General features: G+C 41.5%; 1 protein-coding gene across 2 annotated transcripts in view; it reads left to right on the top strand.

Annotated features, from left to right (window-relative positions):
* The first annotated feature begins 2,940 nt into the window (after positions 1-2,940).
* Positions 2,941-25,404, top strand: part of LOC140947561 (WD repeat-containing protein 82-like) — a 28,314-nt gene continuing 5,850 nt past the window's right edge. The window contains exons 1-6 of one of the 2 annotated variants that reach the window (XM_073396699.1): positions 2,941-3,173; positions 3,311-3,408; positions 5,920-5,986; positions 6,398-6,497; positions 8,647-8,763; positions 10,524-10,688. In XM_073396699.1, coding sequence (XP_073252800.1) covers positions 3,013-3,173; positions 3,311-3,408; positions 5,920-5,986; positions 6,398-6,497; positions 8,647-8,763; positions 10,524-10,688 — 708 coding nt within the window. In that variant the 5' untranslated portion in view covers positions 2,941-3,012. The remainder of the gene's footprint in view (positions 3,174-3,310; positions 3,409-5,919; positions 5,987-6,397; positions 6,498-8,646; positions 8,764-10,523; positions 10,689-25,404) is intronic. The other variant, XM_073396701.1, reaches the window with a different exon arrangement.

Genomic DNA, 25,404 nt, shown 5'->3' with positions numbered 1-25,404 from the left:
TAACTTTCACTGTTAAGGTTTTTTGCTAAAAATATTTTTACCAGTACTAGTGAAGTTTTTTGAATACTTTGCAATTATCTGATGACCCCACTGTACCCAGCCAGGTCACATGGGAAAATAATCTAAGTCCCCTTAATGAGATGCGTATTCACCAATGGAACCATTGGAATGACATCATTTTCTATTGGTACCAATAATCGTACCATTGGTAGCAATGGACCATCGGTTTGACGAATCGTATCCATTTGTGTATATTGGACTTGTGTGGAGGGCAAAACTTGACTATTGTGACACTGTCTATTACCCTTTGTCGGAATTTCAACTAAAACGTGTACAACGTGTTCAGCTAGTAGATATAGCTGCTAGTTTTGTCCTGAGTAGGTAGTATGTAAATGACATTTTAAAACGATATTGTTAAGATAGGGTGGTTACCAGTAAGACACTGAAGAGATTTCCACGTTCTCAAACTCAGGCTTTGCACTCCCCCAGCTGGCTGTCTTACGTACCACTAGATACAGTTAAACATCTGCGATCTTTACGGTCAGGAGCAGCAACAAGATTAATTATACCAATGGAGAGGGGCACCTTTCAAGACTCTGCTGCCAAGTTACTTGATGTCCTTCCGGCAAATATTAGAAACTGTAGCGATTTCAAAGTATACTGTTGGGAAGTTGATGCCTATCTACTAAATAACATTTGTAAATAGTATGTATTACTAATCTCTATTACATTTTTATACAATATCCTTTTATAGTCCGATATATTATTCCTTTTTATATTGTAGATTTCAGTTTTTTTTGTAGTATATTGTAGTTTTTCATTTTTTTTTTTTTGTCGTATAAATGGCCCTATTGAGACCCAACGATGTGTCACGCTAAAATCGTCGTTGCGAATCTTCCCACGTGTAACATCACCTTTAAAGTGCGCTACTGAACAGTCAACGTTGCGAAGGTGGGCCGTTAAAGTGTTAAAGTTCTTGGGGCCGTTCAGTAAAAAGCTTTTCTCAGTGTTCTCAAAAGTAACGGTGTTGGCTCTAATCGTATTCAGCAGAGTCGCCGTGAGAGGGTCAGGGCGCCTGGGTCTAGTGGGGTACATTACTGAAATAAAACGATCGACAGACATTTGAATACAGCACACCAGATCTAAAAATTCGTGCCAATAACATAGAGGTAGACACCCGGTTTTTAAAAGGCTCTTCTTAGAACTAACTTCGGACCGATACGGCAAAGATATATTGAATTTTGTTGCACGCCGCTGAATTCTGGCTTTCGATGTCAAGGATAAGATTGACAGTTTGAGGAGCCCACACCTGCGAACAGGATGCGAGGTCGCTGCGAACTAGTAACGAGTAAAGTAACTTAAACTAAAAAGTATAAAGACTCGCTGGTCATGAATGTCAAAAGCTGCACCCAATAAAGCCAGGCATCCTATCATCGGGCCTTCGCCGAATAAGCCGCCAGCACTTGGGAGTTTCATTTCAGATGTTTTTGTAACTAGAACCCCAAAGTCCTTCTGAGCTTCCATCGTCTTAACTTGAACATCGGATAATTGATAGCGGGGAAGTGAAACGGACTAGTATTTCTGGTGATAGAAAGTAGCACACACTTGGATTGATTAAGGTCTCTGATTTGCCAGAAATCCCCGGGGGGTACTGCCATATATGGGCTATATAGGTTTTATTGTTTTCAAGCAGTTTACTCTGGGATAGGGTATATAAATCAGAGCGTTTGGGTCTAGAATAGGGTTTTCAGAAACTGATAAGTTGGTTGAAGATTTTATCTAGACTAGGGACTGTGGCATAAGGTTTTGTTTTGGCTAGACTGTGCTAGTAACCTCAGTAGTTTCTAGAAAATAGCTACTCTAGGATAGGGGGGATTTGGGGAGTTTACTCAGTAGGGTAGCAAAATTCAGTTGAACTAGCTCTGGTATAGGTAATAGGTTCCAGGGTCCCAGCTGTACATCCCCACCCAGAAATTCCCAAAGTACCCCTCCCCCGCCCCCGCCGGGCAGAAATCACATCATGGGTTGATGTGTTCGAGGTCACGTTGTAGGCAAGCACCATCCTCCAGGTTTTTATTGGCCAGAAGCACCTCGTGTGATCGACAAAGAGAGAAACAGAGGTCGCCACGTCACCAGAAGGTCATTCAGTCACATATATGAGGAACAAGAGAGGTCCAAGTATTGATCCTTGCCGCACGCCTGATAATACAGGAAGAGGCGAGCCTTTGACTCCGAGAACGGTGACCCTTTGGACGTGGTCAGTGAGATAGTCTTCGAACCAAGTCAACAGGCACTGCTGATGCCGAATCGGTGGAGCTTCTTGAGCCGCAGTTTGTGGTTAACCCTGTCGACACTGTGTCGAAGGCTTTAACGGAGGCAAGATAGATAACATCGACCTATACTCGCTTGTCCAGCTTTTCGCCTATGTTATGAAGGACTTGAAGTAACTGGGTCCTTTTAAGTGGCTTTGCTCTTATAAAATTTGAACTGCAGCTTGTGAAGGTGAGGAGCGATATGGTCTCAAAGCAGTAGGGTATATCAAAAGCAAAACTGAGTAGAGAAAGCGAGAAACGCAAGTCTCCCCATTATCTCATCACTTCACGCGTTCTTCCGTCCTGTTCACAGACTAACTGACAGTATTTTTGTTGGACGGGTGAGGGGTCGTTTTTACTCGTTCTTGCAGGTTGTAATCCCCACAAATTTTGGTGAAATGCAAGAGACTAGCTACCGATTTACTTTAATCAAGAGAGAAATTCTCTCTTGTTTGCGTATAGACCCGTATAGAATCCAGACACAAAATTTGCGGAGGGCCGGCATGCAGCGGGAAAACAATTGCTTTAACCATTACAATACACGTGGGTCCACATGGTTGACACGTGGACGATGTGTGCATGTCGTCTTTTGCAATATTCCAGCGGAAAAATTGGTCGTATCCCATACGTCATGTAAAAGGCATGAAAAGAAACCAAATCAAACCTCTTAAGAAAATGGCGGCCGCTGTCTTTTGACAAAATGAAGCTGGTTGATAATACCATTCGAAGCTTTCGAGTGGCAAAAGTCTTTCGAGAAAACAGTGATCGAGTCAATCACATAGACTTCTCTCCGAATGGAGAGACTCTTATTTCCAGCAGCGACGATGATTCGATTGTGATTTACGATTGCGTCGAGGGAAAGTAAGCATTTTCATGGTAGTTCAGTCACAGTGCAATGTTGTTTAAGAAATATTTCTGTTTATAAACGGTGTATTTTATCAAAGAAGACATAATTGGAGAAAACTTATGTTTATAAACAAGTTATTACGTTTTCACAGGCCGAAACGAACTCTGTACAGCAAGAAATATGGCGTAGCGCAAATCCAGTACACACATGCAACTAACACCGTGATTCACACATCCACAAAGATTGATGGTAAGCTAAAAGATTGTTTTTTAAATCATTTAAGCTTCATTCAGATACAGCATTAAATGTCCCCTTGTAATATGTATCCCTTAGGCCCGGTTCAGACGCATCCTCGGAGACCCAGGGGCAGATAGACTGTGGGGATGAGGGAAAGTCTAAACGGCCGAAAAGAAAGTAAAGAACGGCGAGAAGAGCCCCTGGGGACAATGTCTTACCAGACCAGTCCCAAACAGTCACTGCCGTTCTGGCTTCTGATACAAGTTTTCTGGCACCAATCAGAAGCCAGAACAACGGTGACTGTTTGGAACTGGTCTGGTAAAACATTGTCCCCAAGGGCTCTTCTCGCTGTTCTTTACTTTTGCTTCGTGCCACATTTTTCCGCCCGTTTAGACTTTCCCTCGCCCCCACTATCTGCCCCTGGGTCTCCGAGGATGGTTCAGACGTCGAACTTTTCATGAGCCGAACCTAATACATTGAATTAAGTACATGAAAAGTTCGGCGTCTTAATCAATTAGGAAGGCCTGTTTCAATTTGGAACGGCGCAGCTGTTCTCCCCCCCCCCCCCCACCCCATCCCATCCCTGCCGGGAATCTCGAATTTGGATCGACTTTAGAACGGCTTTGACTCAGATGCCAAACTTTCAATGTGCCGAGCCAAATGCATTAATTATTATGACATATTTTCCAAGCAGTCTGACCAAAATGAATATTTTTCTCCTTTTGAATTTAGTTCAGCTGGAATTAAGATCGGCAACTGAATCAATTCAGCTGGTCTAAATAACTTGGGTAGGCCTTAATTCGAATTAGGTTAGGCTCATGAAAAGTTTGGGGTCTTAACTTGGCCTTACATGACTTTGTAGGCCCAGTTCAAACGTCTATCGTTTCATGTACCAAAGCTAATCCCATCAAGTAAGTACATGAAGAGATTGACGTTTGAATCAGTTAAGTCCAACACATCTAATTTGGGTTGACCCATGAATTAAGATCAAGTGCAGTGCTGTAAACTCTCCGGGATAATCCGGGAGACTCCAGATTTTGAACTATATCTCCTTGTCTCCAGCAAAGGTACACAACTATTTACAATAAGCTTTTTTGCACATCTTGTGTCATGGCAAATTTGTGACGATCTGAGTCAATAAGTATTTTTTGCACAAATGAAGTCATGTACCATGTGTTAAGATGTCATCTATCATCCCTTCCGTATCAATTCTCAATGTTTGAAGACATGGGGGGTTGACAGCCCTGCGAGTGGCCCACATGGGAATTTTGACTGTAGAGCGAGTTCCTTTCAAATGTCGATTTTCTCATGTGCTGAACCTAGTGCAGAAGGTACTAAAATTTATTTTCACTGTAGACCATGGTACATTGTGAAAATGAGTTGAGTCCGACTAATTAAGTTGAACTTGTATCATTTGGGTTGACTTAAATAGGTATAAGTTGAGTACATAAAAAGATTGACGTTAGAACTGGGCCTTACTTAGCAGAATCTCATACCTGATCATGTTTACGGGGTATTGTTTCATTTATGACTTCTTCTTTATCTGACAGCTTTGTTTTATGTCAATAATTTTCTCACTATAGTACTTTGATATTGAAAGTCCTATTTTGATTACGGTAGTACAGCTGTTGTGGGTAAAAAAATGCAAACCCTGTGCAGTTAGGTCAGCTATGCATGTAGCATTGTGGAGGAGTAGTGACTCAGGAAAAAAGAAAAAAAGCCAAGGGAAATCATTTAATTCCTTTCTGATCCAGCCGGTGGTGCCGGGGAGATAGATACCTCTTATTAGCCAAGTTTTCGGTCCGTACTGTAAATTACGGACCAAGTTTTTTTTGCATCAATTTATGCCAGTCGATTTTCATGTTCTTAACTGTGTGCTACGATAAAATTTTCAAACACTGACTAGAATCCTCTTCGATAAGTTTACGAGTTAGTTTCTTCATCGCCTTTGTTCACAAATAAACATAGTTTAAAATGTTGAAGGCCAAAGTCAACATCCAAGTCCTAAAGGTTGACAGACATCTTAAAACTTTATTTAAACCTTTTTTGCGAGGTAAAGAGATTTAGAGCTCCGAAATGAGCATTTTCTTTAAAAAGTTTGGTCCGTATAGCAAGTTACGGACCGCAAATTGACCAATCGCATGGCGAAAACAGACTCAGCCATATAATAATATCACTTACTGCCCCATGGTAGTGGGGCAATAAGTAAGGCTTTGTGTTATTTGAGCACATAACACAATAAAATGTCGCTAATTACCTGTGATAGGGTTGTGCCCCCCATTATTATGCAATCCTGTAGTTTGTTTATTTTGGCTGTGTGTCCTATTTAGTTGTGTGACTTTTCAAGGAAGGGATTTTTTAAAAACAGATAGTGACATTAATTTTGAGATAGCGGATTTATGTGTAGTGAGTTTAAACTTTTGTTTGCCCTTGGTGGTATTTACAGTTACTGTAAATACCACCAAAGGCACACAAAAGTTTAACTGCCTCACATTTGCTTGTCTGTTTCTTTTAATATAACAGATACCATTCGATACCTTTCACTCCACGACAACAAATATTTGAGATATTTTACAGGTCACACCAAAAGGTGAGTCCATGCATGCAATACTGACCCTTTAAATCTTAAGATTGACCAACATCAATTTTCTTCTAACAATATGAACACATAATCAAAAGAATGGGTTATGAGAATTACTAAAATGATCACCTAGGAAAATGCTTCGATTTTTTAACAAATTCTCTCATTTTCATATCAAAAGTTTCTCACTAACCCATGTTACAAAATAGAGGCTAGGAGCAACCCAGAAAATATATGGCTTGTTGTAGGTATTTCTGGTAGATATTGCATTCTCTTTGTAATCTCAGTGCATCTTTCAAAGCAATTACAAACAGAAAAGCCAGCTGATGACCATTTGAAGTTACACCCGCAAGAATATTAAATGAAAGTTACATAACTTTTTACTTTCATCTTAATCTTTCCCCAATTCTTTATTTTTAGGGTTATGACGCTTCATATGTCACCGATGGATGATACGTTTGTGTCAGGTTCACTGGACCGAACTCTAAGATTATGGGACTTACGATCACCCAATTGTCAGGTATACTGACACTCCCAAGGGAGTATTCACTAATATTACTTCTGTATACGCTCATGCGTAAGCTGCATTCATGGAGAAGCAGTAGCCCCAACTTTCAACTTTGATTTTGAAGACAAAAAAAAAAACTACAAAAGGCACCGAAGTTTCAATGCTACTTGTAAATACCTAAGCTACAAATACCTACATGTAAATACCTACATGTAAATACCGTAAGTTAAGCTGTTGCTGCCTACATGTATTTGTTGCAAGTTTTAATACATTAGTGAACTGTACAGTACCGCAAATGATCCCCAACCGCAAATGACTCCGAGACCGCAAATGATCCCCAAAATGGACCGCAAATGATCCTCGACCGCAAGTGATCCCTAAACTCGACCGCAAATGATCCCGTGAAAACTTGAGGAATGGAATGGATTTTATGGGACTGATTACCCAAAAAGACTGATTATAAAAAAAAAAACCTTTTTCTCTCGCCTTTTAAAGAAAAAGGCAAGGAGGACGCTACATCACAGGTCAATTTATACAAGGCGAAAAAAAAAATTGAATAAATCTGAAAAGGTATGGTATTAGCCGTATACTTCTTCCTTTGTCGATTGCTTCAATTTTTTTTCAAGAATGTTTCGTCTTTTGAAAAATTTAAGACAGGCAGGACGTTACGCAGAAAAAACTCTATTATTTTAACGGCTAGAAGCTCAACTTTTCTACCAAGGAATACAAAGCCGGGCATCCTCTACAAAACAAGAGCTTTATCGACTTTACTGATCTTTTTGAAAGTGTGAAATTAATCAGCCAGAATATTTAATTTTGATTTTTCTCTGAAATGTTAATTTTAGGTGATAAACAGCAAGACATTTGTTCCTAACTTAGGTGCCCGTTACGGAACAAGGCATGATTTAACATAAACACAAGTCAAAATGCCCCCGAACTTATCAATGTCCACAGGTTTCGATTTATGTCGAAATAGCAACTTTCTTACAGCTCATGAACGTGTTGTGAATAGTTATATTGGCGCTAAGCGGTAGTTATCGCGTGACAAAACATCGTAGGAAACCGTCACATTCACGTACTAAAAGAAAGTCGCTTATGATTATTCGGATCCAGGAGGCACTTTGGAGAAAATTAAACAACCTAAAACCCTTATTTAGCAGCAATGAAGAGCACTGCATTTCAAAAGAGGTCAAAGGAAATGCTCTTGCATCAAAGGGCAAATCATGCCGACCAGAAACAACAATAACCAGGGGCACCCAACGACAATTTTCGGAAAATATCTGTTCGGAAGACGATTTGAGATCTAGAATTTTCGGGACATTTGTTGTAAAATTTCTTGCTTGCCTGCCTCTCCTAGGATTTTCAAACATCTAAAAAATGGCATGACTGCCTATTTTTGACCTATTTTTACCCTAAAAAGGTCACCTAGAATTTTTGGGAGCCTTTTTTCTGACTGGAATTTTCGAAAAGGTAAGTTTTGATCCCTATATTTTTCGGATCACTAGACTTTCAGCTAGGAAATCCGAACAGATGAAAAATTTTTAGGGGATAAAAATATGCCTATATCTACCGTTTAAATACTAAAACACGTTTAACAATGCTATGTTTAAGTGGTTTTGACCTTTATTCTCCTTGGGTGCTCCTGAATAACCACAGAAAATGCGTGTCATGACCTCTCAGTATGAAATAAGCGGCAAAAATCACATTTGTTCAGTCAAAACGTTTTCTTCAGAGGTATAATCTGCCTGCCAGAGCCGGAAAAAAGTCATTGGAACAAGCAGTATTTTAGCGTGAGGTAAAAGTCGTGTTGCCTACTGACTTCGTTTTTACGCTTGAATGATTTTTTCATTCAGTTTTTATTCATATATTTACTTGAGAAGTAAAATTTAGCTTTTAATCTGACTTATTGTAATAATAATTAATCGACACAATGATCCACTAACTTGAGTCCAAGTCATTCCTATTTTTCTTTCGGGATCATTTGCGGTCGACTTTGGGGATCACTTGCGGTCGAGGATCGTTTGAGGTCCATTTTGGGGATCATTTGCGGTCTCGGGATCATTTGCGGTTGGGGATCATTTGCGTTACTGTACAGAACTCTCAAATTACCTCTTTATAGCTACTGTTAAATAACTTTTTCTGTGTCTTTTCTTCTATATAGGGACTAATGCATGTTAATGGTAGACCTGTGGCAGCTTTTGATCCTGAAGGCCTCATATTTGCTGCTGGTGTGGACTCTGAAATGGTGAAGCTTTATGACTTGAGGTCTTTTGACAAGGTAGAATATCTAGACTGAATTTTAGCTTCTTTCAAGAAACTGGAGAAAACTTCATTTTTGTCATGTTTCCTTGGTAGGGTATATGCAAACATATGTTCTGTCATTTTAATTTCAAGAAGTCAAGATTAACCCTTTCAATCAAAGAAGAGGCCAAAGTCAAAATTCCACAAGAATTTTCCAAAGTTCATTTTGTGAAATTAGGGACTGATCATTATTTATGTAGAGGGGGGAGGGAAAAATATGTTGGAAAGATCAAAACTTCTGTTAGGGCCCCTGCAGACCATATAAATACAATGTAGCAAGTGACCCCCCTTCTTTATTCGATATTTACGTGATTACCTCCCAACCTTATATCTCCTGTTATATGCTCTACAAAGTAATAGTAATCATTAGAATGCATGCAGTAACACACATGTACTATTAACTCATAAAAGTGTTGCTTTGTTAAATAGGAGGAATGTAATAGATTTTTACAAATCGTGCCTTCATTGTGAACACAACTGTAATAACCATGCAATTTCTTTGCCTGCAGTTCTAAAAGGACTACTTTCTTGTTGTTTTATCATGTTTTTTGGGGGCTATTGAAGTGACAAGCATTTTGTTAAAAGAAAATTCAGTCAAACCAAATATTAAAGCAGATACCGTAAAATTCCGAAAATAAGCCCCGAAGCTTATATTTTTGAGGGGCTTATTTTTGGAGGGGCCTATATTCGGAGGGGCTTATTTATGGAAGGAAATTTGCGTTTCTAAATTGATTGGGCTAGCCTTATAGTTGGAAGTAAATTTACCATTCTTACTTTGTTTTACTTTGTATTTGAGGGTAATTTTTCCAAGTACAAGCCCCTGGGGGGCTCATATTTGGAGGGGCGATTTAACGGAGGATTTTTTGCATTACCCGTTTGGGGGGCTTATATTTGGAGGGGCTTATACATGGAGGGGCTTATGCATGGAGGGGCTTATTTTCGGAATTTTATGGTACATTGTAGGTCTGGATTCTTTATTCACTAAAATTTGAAATAACAATGAAGTTTAGAGTGCAAACAGAATTTCTGCCTAATACAAATGACTAAGTTGTACAAAATAGTGGTGCTTAAACAAAAACCAATAGGATTAGCATAAAATTGTACAATTTAGCGTTATTGTTTCACATGTATTGTTTGTACTCTACAATATAGCTGCTTTACCCATCTTGGCCAATGGACCCCTCTTAAAATATACCTGGCAATCAAACTGCTGACCCCTCCTAAACTTCTTTATAAAACAATTACATAAAGCTTAGTTACATGCAAGATGTATATATTTATTGTAGACAAATTTTCCCTCTTACTTTTACACACAAGCTGCGTGTACTTTTTTTAACGGCAGATCTAAAAGAAATGATAAGATGCTGATCGATCAGAGTTTGAACTTTTATCATACATAATCATCTAATTTCCGTACCCTAAATAGAGAAAAATAAATTTGCATCACTAACGTGGTGGTGTTGTATTTCTTTTCCATAGACATGTAATGTCAGTACGTACAAATAATACAGTCGACTCTCTCTTAACGGACATCTCTATAAGACAGACACCTCTGTAAAACAGACACCAAGAGTTGGTCCCTGCCTCTCTTTACTCCCTTTATTTGACTTTCTATAAGACGGACATCTCTGTATGACGGACAGCTAGTGCCGGTCCCAAAGGTGTCCATCTTAGAGAGAGTCGACTGTATCTCTCATGCCTAAGCGCTTTGTTTTTTTTTTTCACCTATTTTCACAGGGTCCATTTTCAACTTTCCACATTCAAAATGACCCTAACATTGAGTGGACAGGTGTGAAATTTAGTTCAGATGGTAAAATGATCTTGCTGTCTGCAAGTGGAGGTGTCATTCATCTGATTGATGCATTTCAAGGCACACAGCTGCATACATTTACCGTAAGTAAGGTGAAAAAGGCCATCATTGGTTTTTTAGCATTTATTAGTATAATAATATTTTTTGTTCACAATATTTGAAATAAATCATATATGAACTGCGGAAATGAAATGAAATGAAAATGAAGAAATGATCGTCGCAGTGAACACAATTTATGCAATTGCGTAAAGAAGCCTGAAAAAAACATTTAGGACTTCAACAGGGTTTGAACCCGTGACCTTGCAATACAGGTGCGATGCTCTACCAACTGAACTATGAAGCCACTAACGTTGGGAGCAGATCAATTGTGGAATTAGCTTTTTAAGCTTTCATTAGTTTCATATCTGAATTGAAATTTCGTTCTAACCCTGGGTTATCTTATGTCAGACGTCTGATATCAGACACCTGACATCAGTCATCTGATGTAACAGACACCTGTCATCAGACGTCTGACACAGACACCTGTCATCAGACGTCTGATCACAGACACCTGTCATAAGACGTCTGATATCAGACATCTGTCATCAGACGTCTAAAAACAGACACCTGACATCAGATGTCTGATAACAGACACCCCACATCAGATGTCTGATATCAGACACCTGTCATCAGATGTATGATAACAGACACCTGTCATTAGACGTCTCATAACAGACACTTCACATCAGACGTCTGATATCTAATGTCTGATAACAGACACTTGTCATCAGACAACTGACAATAGACACCTGTCATCAGAAGTCTGATAAAAGATACCTGTCATCAGACGTCTGATATCAGACACCTGTCATTACACGTCTGACAACAGACACCTGACATCAGACTTCTGATATTAAACGTCTGATAACAGACACTTGTCATCAGACGTCTCATAACAGATACCTGTCATCAGAAGTCTGATAAAAGACACCTGTCATCAGACGTCTGATATCCGATTTCCGATAACGGACACCTGTCATCAGACATCTGATAACAGACACCTGACATCAGACGTCTGAAAAAGAAACTTGTCATCAGACGTCTGATAACAGACACCTGACATCAGACGACTGATAACAGACACCTGTCATCAGATGTCTGATAACAGACACCTTGTTTGATGTCAGGTGTCTGTTATCAGATGTCTGATAACAAACACCTGTCATCACACGTCTGATAACAGACACCTGTCATCAGATGTCTGAAAAAAGACACCTGCCATCAGATGTCTCATAACAGACACCTGATATCAGACGTCTGATAACAGACATCTGTTATCAGATGTCTGATAACAGACACCTGTCATCAGACGTCGGATAACAGACACCTGACATCAGACGTCTAATATCAGATGTCTGATAACAGACACCTGGCATCAGATGTCTAATAACAGACACCTGTCAACAGAAGTCTGATAACAGACACCTGTCATCAGACGTCTAATAACAGAAACCTGACGTCAGACGTCTAATAACAGACACCTGTCATCAGATGTCTGATAACAGACACCTGTCATCAGACGTCTGATAACAGACACCTGTCATCAGATGTCTGATAACAGACACCTGTCATCAGAAGTCTGATAACAGACACCTATCATCAGACGTCTAATAACAGACACCTGACATCAGACGTCTCATAACAGACACCTGTCATCAGACGTCTAATAACAGACACCTGCCGTCAGACGTCTAATAACAGACACCTGTCATCAGATGTCTGATAACAGACACCTGTCATCAGATGTCTGATAACAGACACCTGTCATCAGAAGTCTGATAACAGACACCTGTCATCAGACGTCTAATAACAGACACCTGACATCAGACGTCTGATAACAGACACCTGACATCAGACGTCTGATAACAGACACCTGTCTTAAGACGTCTGATAACAGGCACCCAACATCAGACGTCTAATAGATCACTAGATCGTTAGATCGCTAGATCGTAAGATGGCTAGATCGTTAGATCGCTACATCGATGGATCCTTAGATCGTTCGATCTAGCGATCCATCGATCTAGCGATCTTACGATCTAACAATCTAGCGATCTAACGATCCATCGATCAAGCGATCTAACGATCTAACGATCCATCGATCTTGCGATCTAACGATCCATCGATCTAGCGATCTAACGATCTAGCAAACTAACGATCTAGCGATCTAACGAGCTAACAATTAATCCATCTAGCGATCTAACGATCTAACGATCCATCCATCTAGCGATCGATCTAACGAGCTAACAATCAATCCATCTGGCGATCTAACGATCTAACGATCTATCCATCTAGCGATCGATCTAACGATCTAGCGATCGAGCGATCTCACGATCCATCGATCTAGCGATCTAACGATCCATCGATCTAGCGATCTAACGATCTAACGATGCATCGATCTAGCGATCTAACAATCTGACGATCCATCGATCTAGCGATCTAACGATCTAACGATTAATCAATTTAGCGATCGAAGGATCTAGCGATCTAACGATCCAACGATCTAGCGATCTAACGATACAGTGATCGATCTAACTCTCCATCGATCTAGCAATCTAATGATCTAAGGATCCATCGATCTAGCGATCTAACGATCTAACAATCCATCGATCTAGCGATCTAACGATCTAACGATCTAAAGATCCATCGATCTAGCGATCAAACGATCCATCGATCTAGCGATCTAACGATCTAGCGATCTAACTATTTAACGATCCAACGATCTAACGATCTAGCTATCTAACCATCTAAAGATCCATCGATCTAGCGACCTAACGATCCATCGATCTAGCGATCTAACGATGTAACGCGCTAGCGATCTTAGAATCTAACGATCCATCGACCGAGCGATCTAACGATCTCACGATCCATCGATCTAGCGATCTAGTGATCTAACGATCTAACGATCCATCCATCTAGAGATCGATCTAACGAGCTAACAATCAATCCATCTGGCGATCTAACGATCTAACGATCTATCCATCTAGCGATGGATCTAACGATCTAGCGATCGAGCGATCTCATGATCCATCGATCTAGCGATCTAACGATCCATCGATCTAGCGATCTAACGATCTAACGATGCATCGATCTAGCGATCTAACAATCTAACGATCCATCGATCTAGCGATCTAACGATCTAACGATCAATCAATTTAGCGATCTAAGGATCTAGCGATCTAACGATCTAGCGATCTAACGATATAGTGATCGATCTAACTCTCCATCGATCTAGCCATCTAATGATCTAAGGATCCATCGATCTAGCGATCTAACGATCTAACAATCCATCGATCTAGCGATCTAACGATCTAACGATCTAAAGATCCATCGATCTAGCGATCTAACGATCCATCGATCTAGCGATCTAACGATCTACCGATCTAACTATTTAACGATCCAACGATCTAACGATCTAGCTATCTAACCATCTAAAGATCCATCGATCTAGCGACCTAACGATCCATCGATCTAGCGATCTAACGATGTAACGCGCTAGCGATCTTAGAATCTAACGATCCATCGACCGAGCGATCTAACGATCTCACAATCCATCGATCTAGTGATCTAACGATCTAACGATCCATCGATCTAGCGATCTAACGATCTAACCATCTAGCGATCTAACGATCCATCGATCTAGTGATCTAAGGATCTACCGATCTAACGATCCATCGATCTAGCGATCAACGATCGAACGATCCATCGATCCACCGATCTAACAATCTAACGTGTAGCGATCTAACGATCTAACGATCCATCGACCTAGCGATCTAACGATCTAACGATCCATCGATCTAGCGATCTAACGATCTAACGATCCATCGATCCATCGATCCATCGATCTAGCGATCTAACGATCTAACGCGCTACCGATCTAACAATCTAACGATCCATCGACCTAGCGATCTAACGATCTAACGATTCATCGATCTAGCGATCTAACGATTCAATGATCTAACGTTCTAGCGATCTAACGATCTAACGATCCAACGATCCATCGATCTAGCGATCTAGCGATCTAACGATCCATCGATCTAACGATCGAACAATCCATCGATCTAGCGATCTAACGATCTAGCGATGTAACGATCTAACGACCCATCGATCTAGCGATCTAACGATCTAACGATCCATCGATCTAGCGATCTAACGATCTAACGCGGTAGCTATCTAACGATCTGACGATGCATCGTCGTAGCGTTCTAACGATCCAGTGATCTAGCGATCTAACGATCTAACAATCCATCGATCTAGCGATCTAACGATCTAACGATCTAAAGATCCATCGATCTAGCGATCTAACGATCTAACGAACCATCGATCTACCGATCTAACGATCCATCGATCTAGGGATCGAACGATCTAACGATCTAAAGATCCATCGATCTAGCGATCTAACGATCTAACGATCCAACGATCTAACGTTCTAGCGATCTAAAGATCTAACGATCCAACGATCCATCGATCTAGCGATCCATCGATCTAGCGATCTAGCGATCTAACGATCGAACGATCCATCCATTTAGCGATCTAACGATCTAGGGATGTAACGATCTAAAGACCCATCGATCTAGCGACCTAGCGATCTAACGATGTAACGATCCATCGATCTAGCGATCTAACGATCCAACGATCCAACGATGTAGCGATTTAACGATCTAGCGATCTAACGATCTATCGATCTAGCGATCTAACGATCCAAGGATGCAGCGATTTAACGATATAGCGATCTAACGACCTAACGATCCATCGATCTAGCGATCTAACGATCTAACGATCCATTGATCTAGAGATCTAACGATCTAAGAATCTAACGATCTAACGGTCAATCGATCTATCGATCTAGCGATCTAACGACATACTGATCTAACGATCTAACGGTTTATCGATCTAGCGATCTAACGATCTAACGATCTAACGATCCATCGTTCTAGCGATCTAACGATCTGACAATCCAATGGTCTAACGATCTAGCGATCTAACGATCCATCGATCTAGCGATCTAACGATCTACTGATCTAACGATCCATCGATCTAGCGATCTAACGATCCAACGATCTAACGATCTAGCGATCTAACGATCTATCGATCTAGCGATCCAACGATCTAACGACCCATCGATCTAGCGATCTAACGATCTAACGATCCATCGATCCTGCGATCTAACGATCCAACGATCTAACGATCTAGCGATCTAACGATCTATCGATCCAACGATCTAACGATCCAACGATCCAACGATCCAGCGATTTAACGATATAGCGATCTAACGACCTAACGATCCATCGATCTAGCGATCTAACGATGTCACGATCCATCGATCTAGAGATCTAACGATCTAAGAATCTAACGATCTAACGGTCAATCGATCTATCGATCTAGCGATCTAGCGATCTAACGATCTAACGGTTTATCGATCTAGCGATCTAACGATCCATCGATCTAGCGATCTAACGATCTAACAATCCAATGGTCTAGCAATCTAGCAATCTAACGATCCAACGATCTAACGATCTAGCGATCTAACGATCTAGCGATCTAACGATCCAATGATCTAACGTTCTAGCGATCTAACGATCTAACGATCCAACGATCCATTGATCTAGCGATCTAGCGATCTAACGATCCATCGATCTAGCGATCTAACGATCGAACAATCCATCGATCTATCGATCTAACGATCTAGGGATGTAAAGATCTAACGACCCATCGATCTAGCGATCTAACGATCCATCGATCTAGCGATCTAACGATCTAACGCGGTAGCGATCTTACGATCTGACGATGCATCGACGTAGCGTTCTAACGATCCATTGATCTAGCGATCTAACGATGTAACAATCCATCGATCTAGCGATCTAACGATCTAACGATCTAAAGATCCATCGATCTAGCGATCGAACGATCTAACGAACCATCGATCTAGCGATCTAACGATCCATCGATCTAGGGATCGAACGATCGAACGATCCATCAATCTAGCGATCTAACGATCTAACGATCTATCGATCCATCGATCTAGCAATCTAACGATCTAGTGATCTAACGATCTATCGATCTAGCGATCTAACAATCTAAAGCGCTACCGATCTAACGATCCAACCATCCATCGATCTAGCGATGTGACGATCTAACGATCCATCGATCTAGCGATCTAACGATCTAACAATCCAATGGTCTAACGATCTTGCAATCTAACGATCGGTCGATCTAGCGATCTAACGATCTAACGATCCATCGATCTAGCGATCTAACGATCCAACGATCTAGCGATCTAACGATCTAACAATCCAATGGTGTAACGATCTAGCGATCTAACGATCCGTCGATCTAGCGATCTAACGATCCGTCGATCTAGCGATCTAGCGATCTAACGATCTAACGATCCATCGATCTAGCGATCTAACGATCGAACAATCCATCGATCTATCGATCTAACGATCTAGGGATGTAAAGATCTAACGACCCATCGATCTAGCGATCTAACGATCCATCGATCTAACGATCTAACGCGGTAGCGATCTTACGATCTGACGATGCATCGACGTAGCGTGCTAACGATCCATTGATCTAGCGATCTAACGATCTAACAATCCATCGATCTAGCGATCTAACGATCTAACGATCTAAAGATCCATCGATCTAGCGATCTAACGATCTAACAAGCCATCGATCTAGGGATCTAACGATCCATCGATCTAGGGATCGAACGATCGAACGATCCATCAATCTAGCGATCTAACGACCTAACGCGCTAGCGATCTAACGATCTAACGATCCATCGATCTAGCAATCTAACGATCTAGTGATCTAACGATCTATCGATCTAGCGATCTAACGATCTAACGCGCTACCGATCTAACGATCCAACCATCCATCCATCTAGCGATCTGACGATCTAACGATCCATCGATCTAGCGATCTAACGATCTAACAATCCAATGGTCTAACAATCTTGCAATCTAACGATCGGTCGATCTAGCGATCTAACGATCTAACGATCCATCGATCTAGCGATCTAACGATCCATCGATCTAGCGATCTAACGATCCAACGATCTAGCGATCTAACGATCTAACAATCCAATGGTCTAACTATCTAGCGATCTAACGATCCGTCGATCTAGCGATCTAACGATCTAAGGATCCATCGATCTAGCGAACTAACGATCCAACGATCTAACGATCTAGCGATCTAACGATCTATCGATCTAGCGATCCAACGATCTAACGATCCAACGATCCAGCGATTTAACGATATAGCGATCTAACGATCTAGCGATCCATCGATCTAACGATCTAACGATCCATCGATCTAGAGATCTAACGATCAATCGATCCATCGATCTAGCGATCTAAGGGTTTATCGATCTAGCGATCTAACGATTTAACGATCTATCGATCTAGCGATCTAACGATCGAACGACCCATCAATCTAGCGATCTAACGATCTAACGCGCTAGCGATCTAACGATCCATCGACTTACCGATGTAACAATCCAACCAACCATCGATCTAGCGATCTAACGATCTAACGATCCATCGATCTAGCGATCTAACGATCTAACAATCCAATGGTCTAACGATCTAGCGATCTAACGATCCATCGATCTAGCGATCTAACGATCTACCGATCTAACGATCCATCGATCTAGCGATCTAACGGTCCAACGATCTAACGATCTAGCGATCTATCGATCTATCGATATAGCGATCCAACGATCTAACGATCCAACGATCCAGCGATTTAACGATATAGCGATGTAACGACCTAACGATCCATCGATCTAACGATCCATTGATCTAGAGATCTAACGATCTAAGAATCTAACGATCTAACGATCAATCGATCCATCGATCTAGCGATATAACGACTTCGCGATCTATCGATCTAACGATCCATCGATCTAGCGATCTAACGATCTAACGATCGAACGATCTAACGTTCTAGCGATCTAACCATCTAACGATCCAACGATCCACCGATCTAGCGATCTAGCAATCCATCGATCTAGCGATCTAACGATTTAACGATCGAACGATCCATCGATCTAGCGATCTAACGATCTAGGGATGTAACGATCTAACGACCCATCGATCTAGCGATCTAGCGATCTAACGATCTAACGATCCATCGATCTAGAGATCTAACGATCTAACGATCTATCGATCTAGCGATCTAACGATCCAACGATCCAACGATCCAGCGATTTAACGATATAGCGATCTAACGACCTAACGATCCATCGATCAAGCGATCTAACGATCTAACGATCCATCGATCTAGAGATCTAACAATCTAAGAATCTAACGGTCAATCGATCTATCGATCTAGCGATCTAACGACATAGCGATCTAACGATCTAACGGTTTATCGATCTTGCGATCTAACGATCTAACGATCCATCGATCTAGCGATCTGACGATCTAACAATCCAATGGTCTAACGATCTAGCGATCTAACGATCCATCGATCTAGCGATCTAACGATCTACCGGTCTAACAATCCATCGATCTAGCGATCTAACGATCCAACGATCTAACGATCTAGCGATATAACGATCTATCGATCTAGCGATCCAACGATCTAACGATCCAACCATCCAACCATCCAGCAATTTAACGATATAGCGATGTAACGACCTAACGATCCATCGATCTAGCGATCTAACGCTCTAACGATCCATCGATCTAGAGATCTAACGATCTAAGAATCTAACGATCTAACGATCAATCGATCCATCGATCTAGCGATCTAACGACCTCGCGATCTAACGATCTAACGGTTTATCGATCTAGCGATCTAACGATCTAACGATCCATCGATCTAGCGATCTAACGATCTAACGATCCAACGATCTAACGATCCAACGATCCATCGATCTAGCGATCCATCGATCTATCTATCTAGCGATCTAACGACCTAGCGATCTAACGATATAACGGTTTATCGATCTAGCGATCTAACGATCCATCGATCTAGCGATCTAACGATCTAACAATCCAATGGTCTAACGATCTAGCGATCTAACGATCCAACGATCTAACGATCTAGCAATCTAACGATCTATCGATCTAGCGATCCAACGATCTAACGATCTATCGATCTAGCGATCTAACGATCTAACGATCCATCGATCCATCGATCTAACGATCTAACGTGCTACCGATCTAACAATCTAACGATCCATCGACCTAGCGATCTAACGATCTAACGATCCATCGATCTAGCGATCTAACGATCTAGCGATCTAACGATCCAATGATCTAACGTTCTAGCGATCTAAAGATCTAACGATCCAACGATCCATCGATCTAGCGATCCATCGATCTAGCGATCTAGCGATCTAACGATCGAACGATCTATCGATCTAGCGATCTAACGATCTAGGAATGTAAGGATCTAACGAGCCATCGATCTAGCGACCTAGCGATTTAACGATCTAACGATCCATCGATCTAGCGATCTAACGATCCAACGATCTAACGATCTAGCGATTTAACGATCTAGCGATCTAACGATCTAGCGATCTAACGATCCAACGATCCAACGATCCAGCGATTTAACGATATAGCGATCTAACGACCTAACGAGCCATGGATCTAGCGATCTAACGATCTAACGATCCATTGATCTAGAGATCTTACGATCTAAGAATCTAACCATCTAACGCTCAATCGATCTATCGATCTAGCGATCTAACGACATAGCGATCTAACGATCTAACGGTTTATCGATCTAGGGATCTAACGATCTAACGATCCATCGTTCTAGCGATCTAACGATCTAACAATCCAATGGTCTAACGATCTAGCGATCTAAGGATCCATCGATCTAGCGATCTAACGATCTACTGATCTAACGATCCATCGATCTAGCGATCTAACGATCCAACGATCTAACGATCTAGCGATCTAGCGATCCAACGATCTAACGACCCATCGATCTAGCGATCTAACGATCTAACGATCCATCGATCCTGCGATCTAACGTTCCAACGATCTAACGATCCAACGATCCAACGATCCAGCGATTTAACGATATAGCGATCTAACGACCTAACGATCCATCGATCTAGGGATCGAACGATCTCACGATCCATCGATCTAGAGATCTAACGATCTAAGAATCTAACGATCTAACGGTCAATCGATCTATCGATCTAGCGATCTAACGACTTAGCGATCTAACGATCTAACGGTTTATCGATCTAGCGATCTAACGATCCATCGATCTAGCGATCTAACGATCTAACAATCCAATGCTCTAACGATCTAGCGATCTAACGATCCAACGATCTAACGATCTAGCGATCTAACGATCTATCGATCTAGCGATCCAACGATCTAACGATCCAACGATCCAGCGATTTAACGATATAGCGATGTAACGACCTAACGATCCATCGATCTAGGGATCTAACGATCTAACGATTCATCGGTCTAGAGATCTAACGATCTAACGATCAATCGATCCATTGATCTAGCAATCTAACGATCTAACGGTTTATCGATCTAGCGATCTAACGATCTAACGATCCATCGATCTAGCGATCTAACGATCTAACGATCCAACGATCTAACGTTCTAGCGATCTAACGATCTAACGATCCAACGATCCATCGATCTAGCGATCTAGCGATCCATCGATCTAGCGATCTAGCGATCTAGCGATCTAACGATCGAACGATCCATCGATCTAGCGATCTAACGATCTAGGGATGTAACGATCTAACGACCCATCGATCTAGCGATCTAGCGATCTAACGAACTAACGATCCATCGATCTAGCGATCTAACGATCGAACGATCTAGCGATTTAACGATCTAGCGATCTAACGTTCTATCGATCTAGCAATCTAACGATCCAACGATCCAGCGATTTAACGATATAGCGATCTAACGACCTAACGATCCATCGATCTAGCGATCTAACGATCTAACGATCCATCGATCTAGAGATCTAACGATCTAAGAATCTAACGATCTAACGGTCAATCGGTCTATCGATCTAGCGATCTAACGACATAGCGATCTAACGATCTAACGGTTTATCGATCTAGCGATCTAACGATCTAACGATCCATCGATCTAGCGATCTAACGATCTAACAATCCAATGGTCTAACGATCTAGCGATCTAACGATCCATCGATCTAGCGATCTAACGATCTACCGATCTAACGATCCATCGATCTAGCGATCTAACGATCCAATGATCTAACGATCTAGCGATCTAACGATCTATTGATCTACCGATCCAACGATCTAACGATCCAACGATCCAGCGATTCAACGATATAGCGATGTAACGACCTAACGATCAATCGATCTAGCGATCTAACGATCCATCGATCTAGAGATCTAACGATCTAAGAATCTAACGATCTAACGATCAATCGATCCATCGATCTAGCGATCTAACGACTTCGCCATCTAACGATCTAACGATCCATCGATCTAGCAATCTAACAATCTAGCGATCTAACGATCTAACGATCAAACGATCTAACGTTCTAGCGATCTAACGATCTAACGATCCAACGATCCATCGATCTAGCGATCTAACGATCCATCGATCTAGCGATCTAACGATCTAACGATCGAACGATCTATCAATCTAGCGATCTAACGATCTAGGGATGTAACGATCTAACGACCCATCGATCTAGCGATCTAACGATCCATCGATCCTGCGATCTAACGATCCAACGATCTAACGATCTAGCGATCTAACGATTTATCGATCCAACGATCTAACGATCCAACGATCCAATGATCCAGCGATTTAACGATATAGCGATCTAACGACCTAACGATCTATCGATCTAGCGATCTAACGATCTAAAGATCCATCGATCTAGAGATCTAACGATCTAAGAATCTAACGATCTAACGATCAATCGATCCATCGATCTAGCGATCTAACGACTTTGCGATCTAACGATCTAACGATCCATCGATCTAGCGATCTAACGATCTAACGATCCATCGATCTAGTGATCTAACGATCCAATGATCTAACGTTCTAGCAATCTAACGATCTAACGATCCATCGATCTAGCGATCTAACGATCCATCGATCTAGCGATCTAACGATCGAACGATCTAGGGATGTAACGATCTAACGACCCATCGATCTAGCGATATAACGATCTAACGATCCATCGATCCTGGGATCTAACGATCCAACGATCTAACGATCTAGCGATCTAACGATCTATCGATCCAACGATCTAACGATCCAACGATCCAACGATCCAGCGATTTAACGATATAGCGATCTAACGACCTAACGATCCATCGATCTAGCGATCTAACGATCTAACGATCCATCGATCTAGAGATCTAACGATCTAAGAATCTAACGATCTAACGGTCAATCGATCCATCGATCTAGCGATTTAATGACTTAGCGATCTAACGATCTAACGGTTTATCGATCTAGCGATCTAACGATCTAACGATCCATCGATCTAGCGATCTAACGATCGAGCGATCTAACGATCTAACGATCCAATGATCTAACGTTCTAGCAATCTAACGATCTAACGATGCAACGATCCATCGATCTAGCGATCTAGCGATCTAACGATCCATCGATCTTGCGATCTAGTGATCTAACGATCGAACGATCCATCGATCTAGCGATCTAATGATCTAACGATCCATCGATCTAGTGATCTAACGATCTGACGATCCATCGATCTAGAGATCTAACGATCTAAGAATCTAACGATCTAACGGTCAATCGATCCATCGATCGAGCGATCTAACGACTTAGCGATCTAACGATCTAACGGTTTATCGATCTAGCGATCTAACGATTTAATGATCCATCGATCTAGCGATCTAAGGATCGAACGACCCATCAATCTAGCGATCTAACGATCTAACGCGCTAGCGGTGTAACGATCTCACAATCCATCGATCTAGCAATCTAACGATCTAGCGATCTAACGAGCTAACGATCTAACGATCTAGCGATCTAACGATCTAACGCGCTAGCGATCTAACGATCCATCGACCTAGCGATCTAACGATCCAACCATCCATCGATCTAGCGATCTAACGATCCATCGATCTAGCGATCTAACGATCTAACAATCCAATGGTCTAACGATCTAGCGATCTAACGATCCATCGATCTAACGATCTAACGATCCTTCGATCTAGCGATCTAACGATCCAACGATCTAACGATCTATCGATCCAACGATCTAACGATCCAACGATCCAGCAATTTAACGATATAGCGATCTAACGACCTAACGATCCATCGATCTAGCGATCTAACGATCTAACGATCCATCGATCTAGAGATCTAACGATCTAAGAATCTAACGATCTAACGGTCAATCGATCCATCGATCTAGCGATTTAATGACTTAGCGATCTAACGATCTAACGGTTTATCGATCTAGCGATCTAACGATCTAACGATCCATCGATCTAGCGATCTAACGATCGAGCGATCTAACGATCTAACGATCCAATGATCTAACGTTCTAGCAATCTAACGATCTAACGATGCAACGATCCATCGATCTAGCGATCTAGCGATCTAACGATCCATCGATCTTGCGATCTAGCGATCTAACGATCGAACGATCCATCGATCTAGCGATCTAATGATCTAACGATCCATCGATCTAGTGATCTAACGATCTGACGATCCATCGATCTAGAGATCTAACGATCTAAGAATCTAACGATCTAACGGTCAATCGATCCATCGATTTAGCGATCTAACGACTTAGCGATCTAACGATCTAACGGTTTATCGATGTAGCGATCTAACGATTTAATGATCCATCGATCTAGCGATCTAAGGATCGAACGACCCATCAATCTAGCGATCTAACGATCTAACGCGCTAGCGGTGTAACCATCTCACAATCCATCGATCTAGCAATCTAACGATCTAGCGATCTAACGAGCTAACGATCTAACGATCTAGCGATCTAACGATCTAGCGATCTAACGATCTAGCGATCTAACGATCTAACGCGCTAGCGATCTAACGATCCATCGACATAGCGATCTAACGATCCAACCATCCATCTATCTAGTGATCTAACGATCCATCGATCTAGCGATCTAACGATCTAACAATCCAATGGTCTAACGATCTAGCGATCTAACGATCCATCGATCTAACGATCTAACGATCTAACGATCCTTCGATCTAGCGATCTAACGATCCAACGATTTAACGATCTATCGATCCAACGATCCAACGATCTAACGATCCAACGATCCATCGATCCAGCAATTTAACGATATAGCGATCTAACGACCTAACGATCCATCGATCTAGCGATCTAACGATCTAACGATCCATCGATCTAGCGATCTAACGACTTCGCGATCTAACGATCTAACGCTTTATCGATCTAGCGACTTAACGATCTAAAGATCCATCGATCTAGCGATCTAACGATCTAACGATCCAACGATGTAACGTTCTAGCGATCTAACGATCTAACGATCCAACGATCCATCGATCTAGCGATCTAACGATCCATCGATCTAGCGATCTAGCGATCTAACGATCGAACGATCCATCGATCTAGCGATCTAACGATCTAGGGATGTAACGATCTAACGACCCATCGATCTAGCGATCTAACGATCTAACGATCCATCGATCTAGCGATCCAACGATCTAACGCGGTAGCGATCTAACGATCTGAAGATGCATCGACGTGGCGTTCTAACGATCCCATCGATCTAACGATCTAACGATCCATCGATCTAGTGATCTAACG

Source organism: Porites lutea, chromosome 9, assembly GCF_958299795.1.
Source record: "Porites lutea chromosome 9, jaPorLute2.1, whole genome shotgun sequence".
Classification (NCBI taxonomy): domain Eukaryota; kingdom Metazoa; phylum Cnidaria; class Anthozoa; order Scleractinia; family Poritidae; genus Porites; species Porites lutea.
Note: the sequence above shows the minus strand (reverse complement) of the source record. Positions and strands in the feature narration are given on the sequence as shown.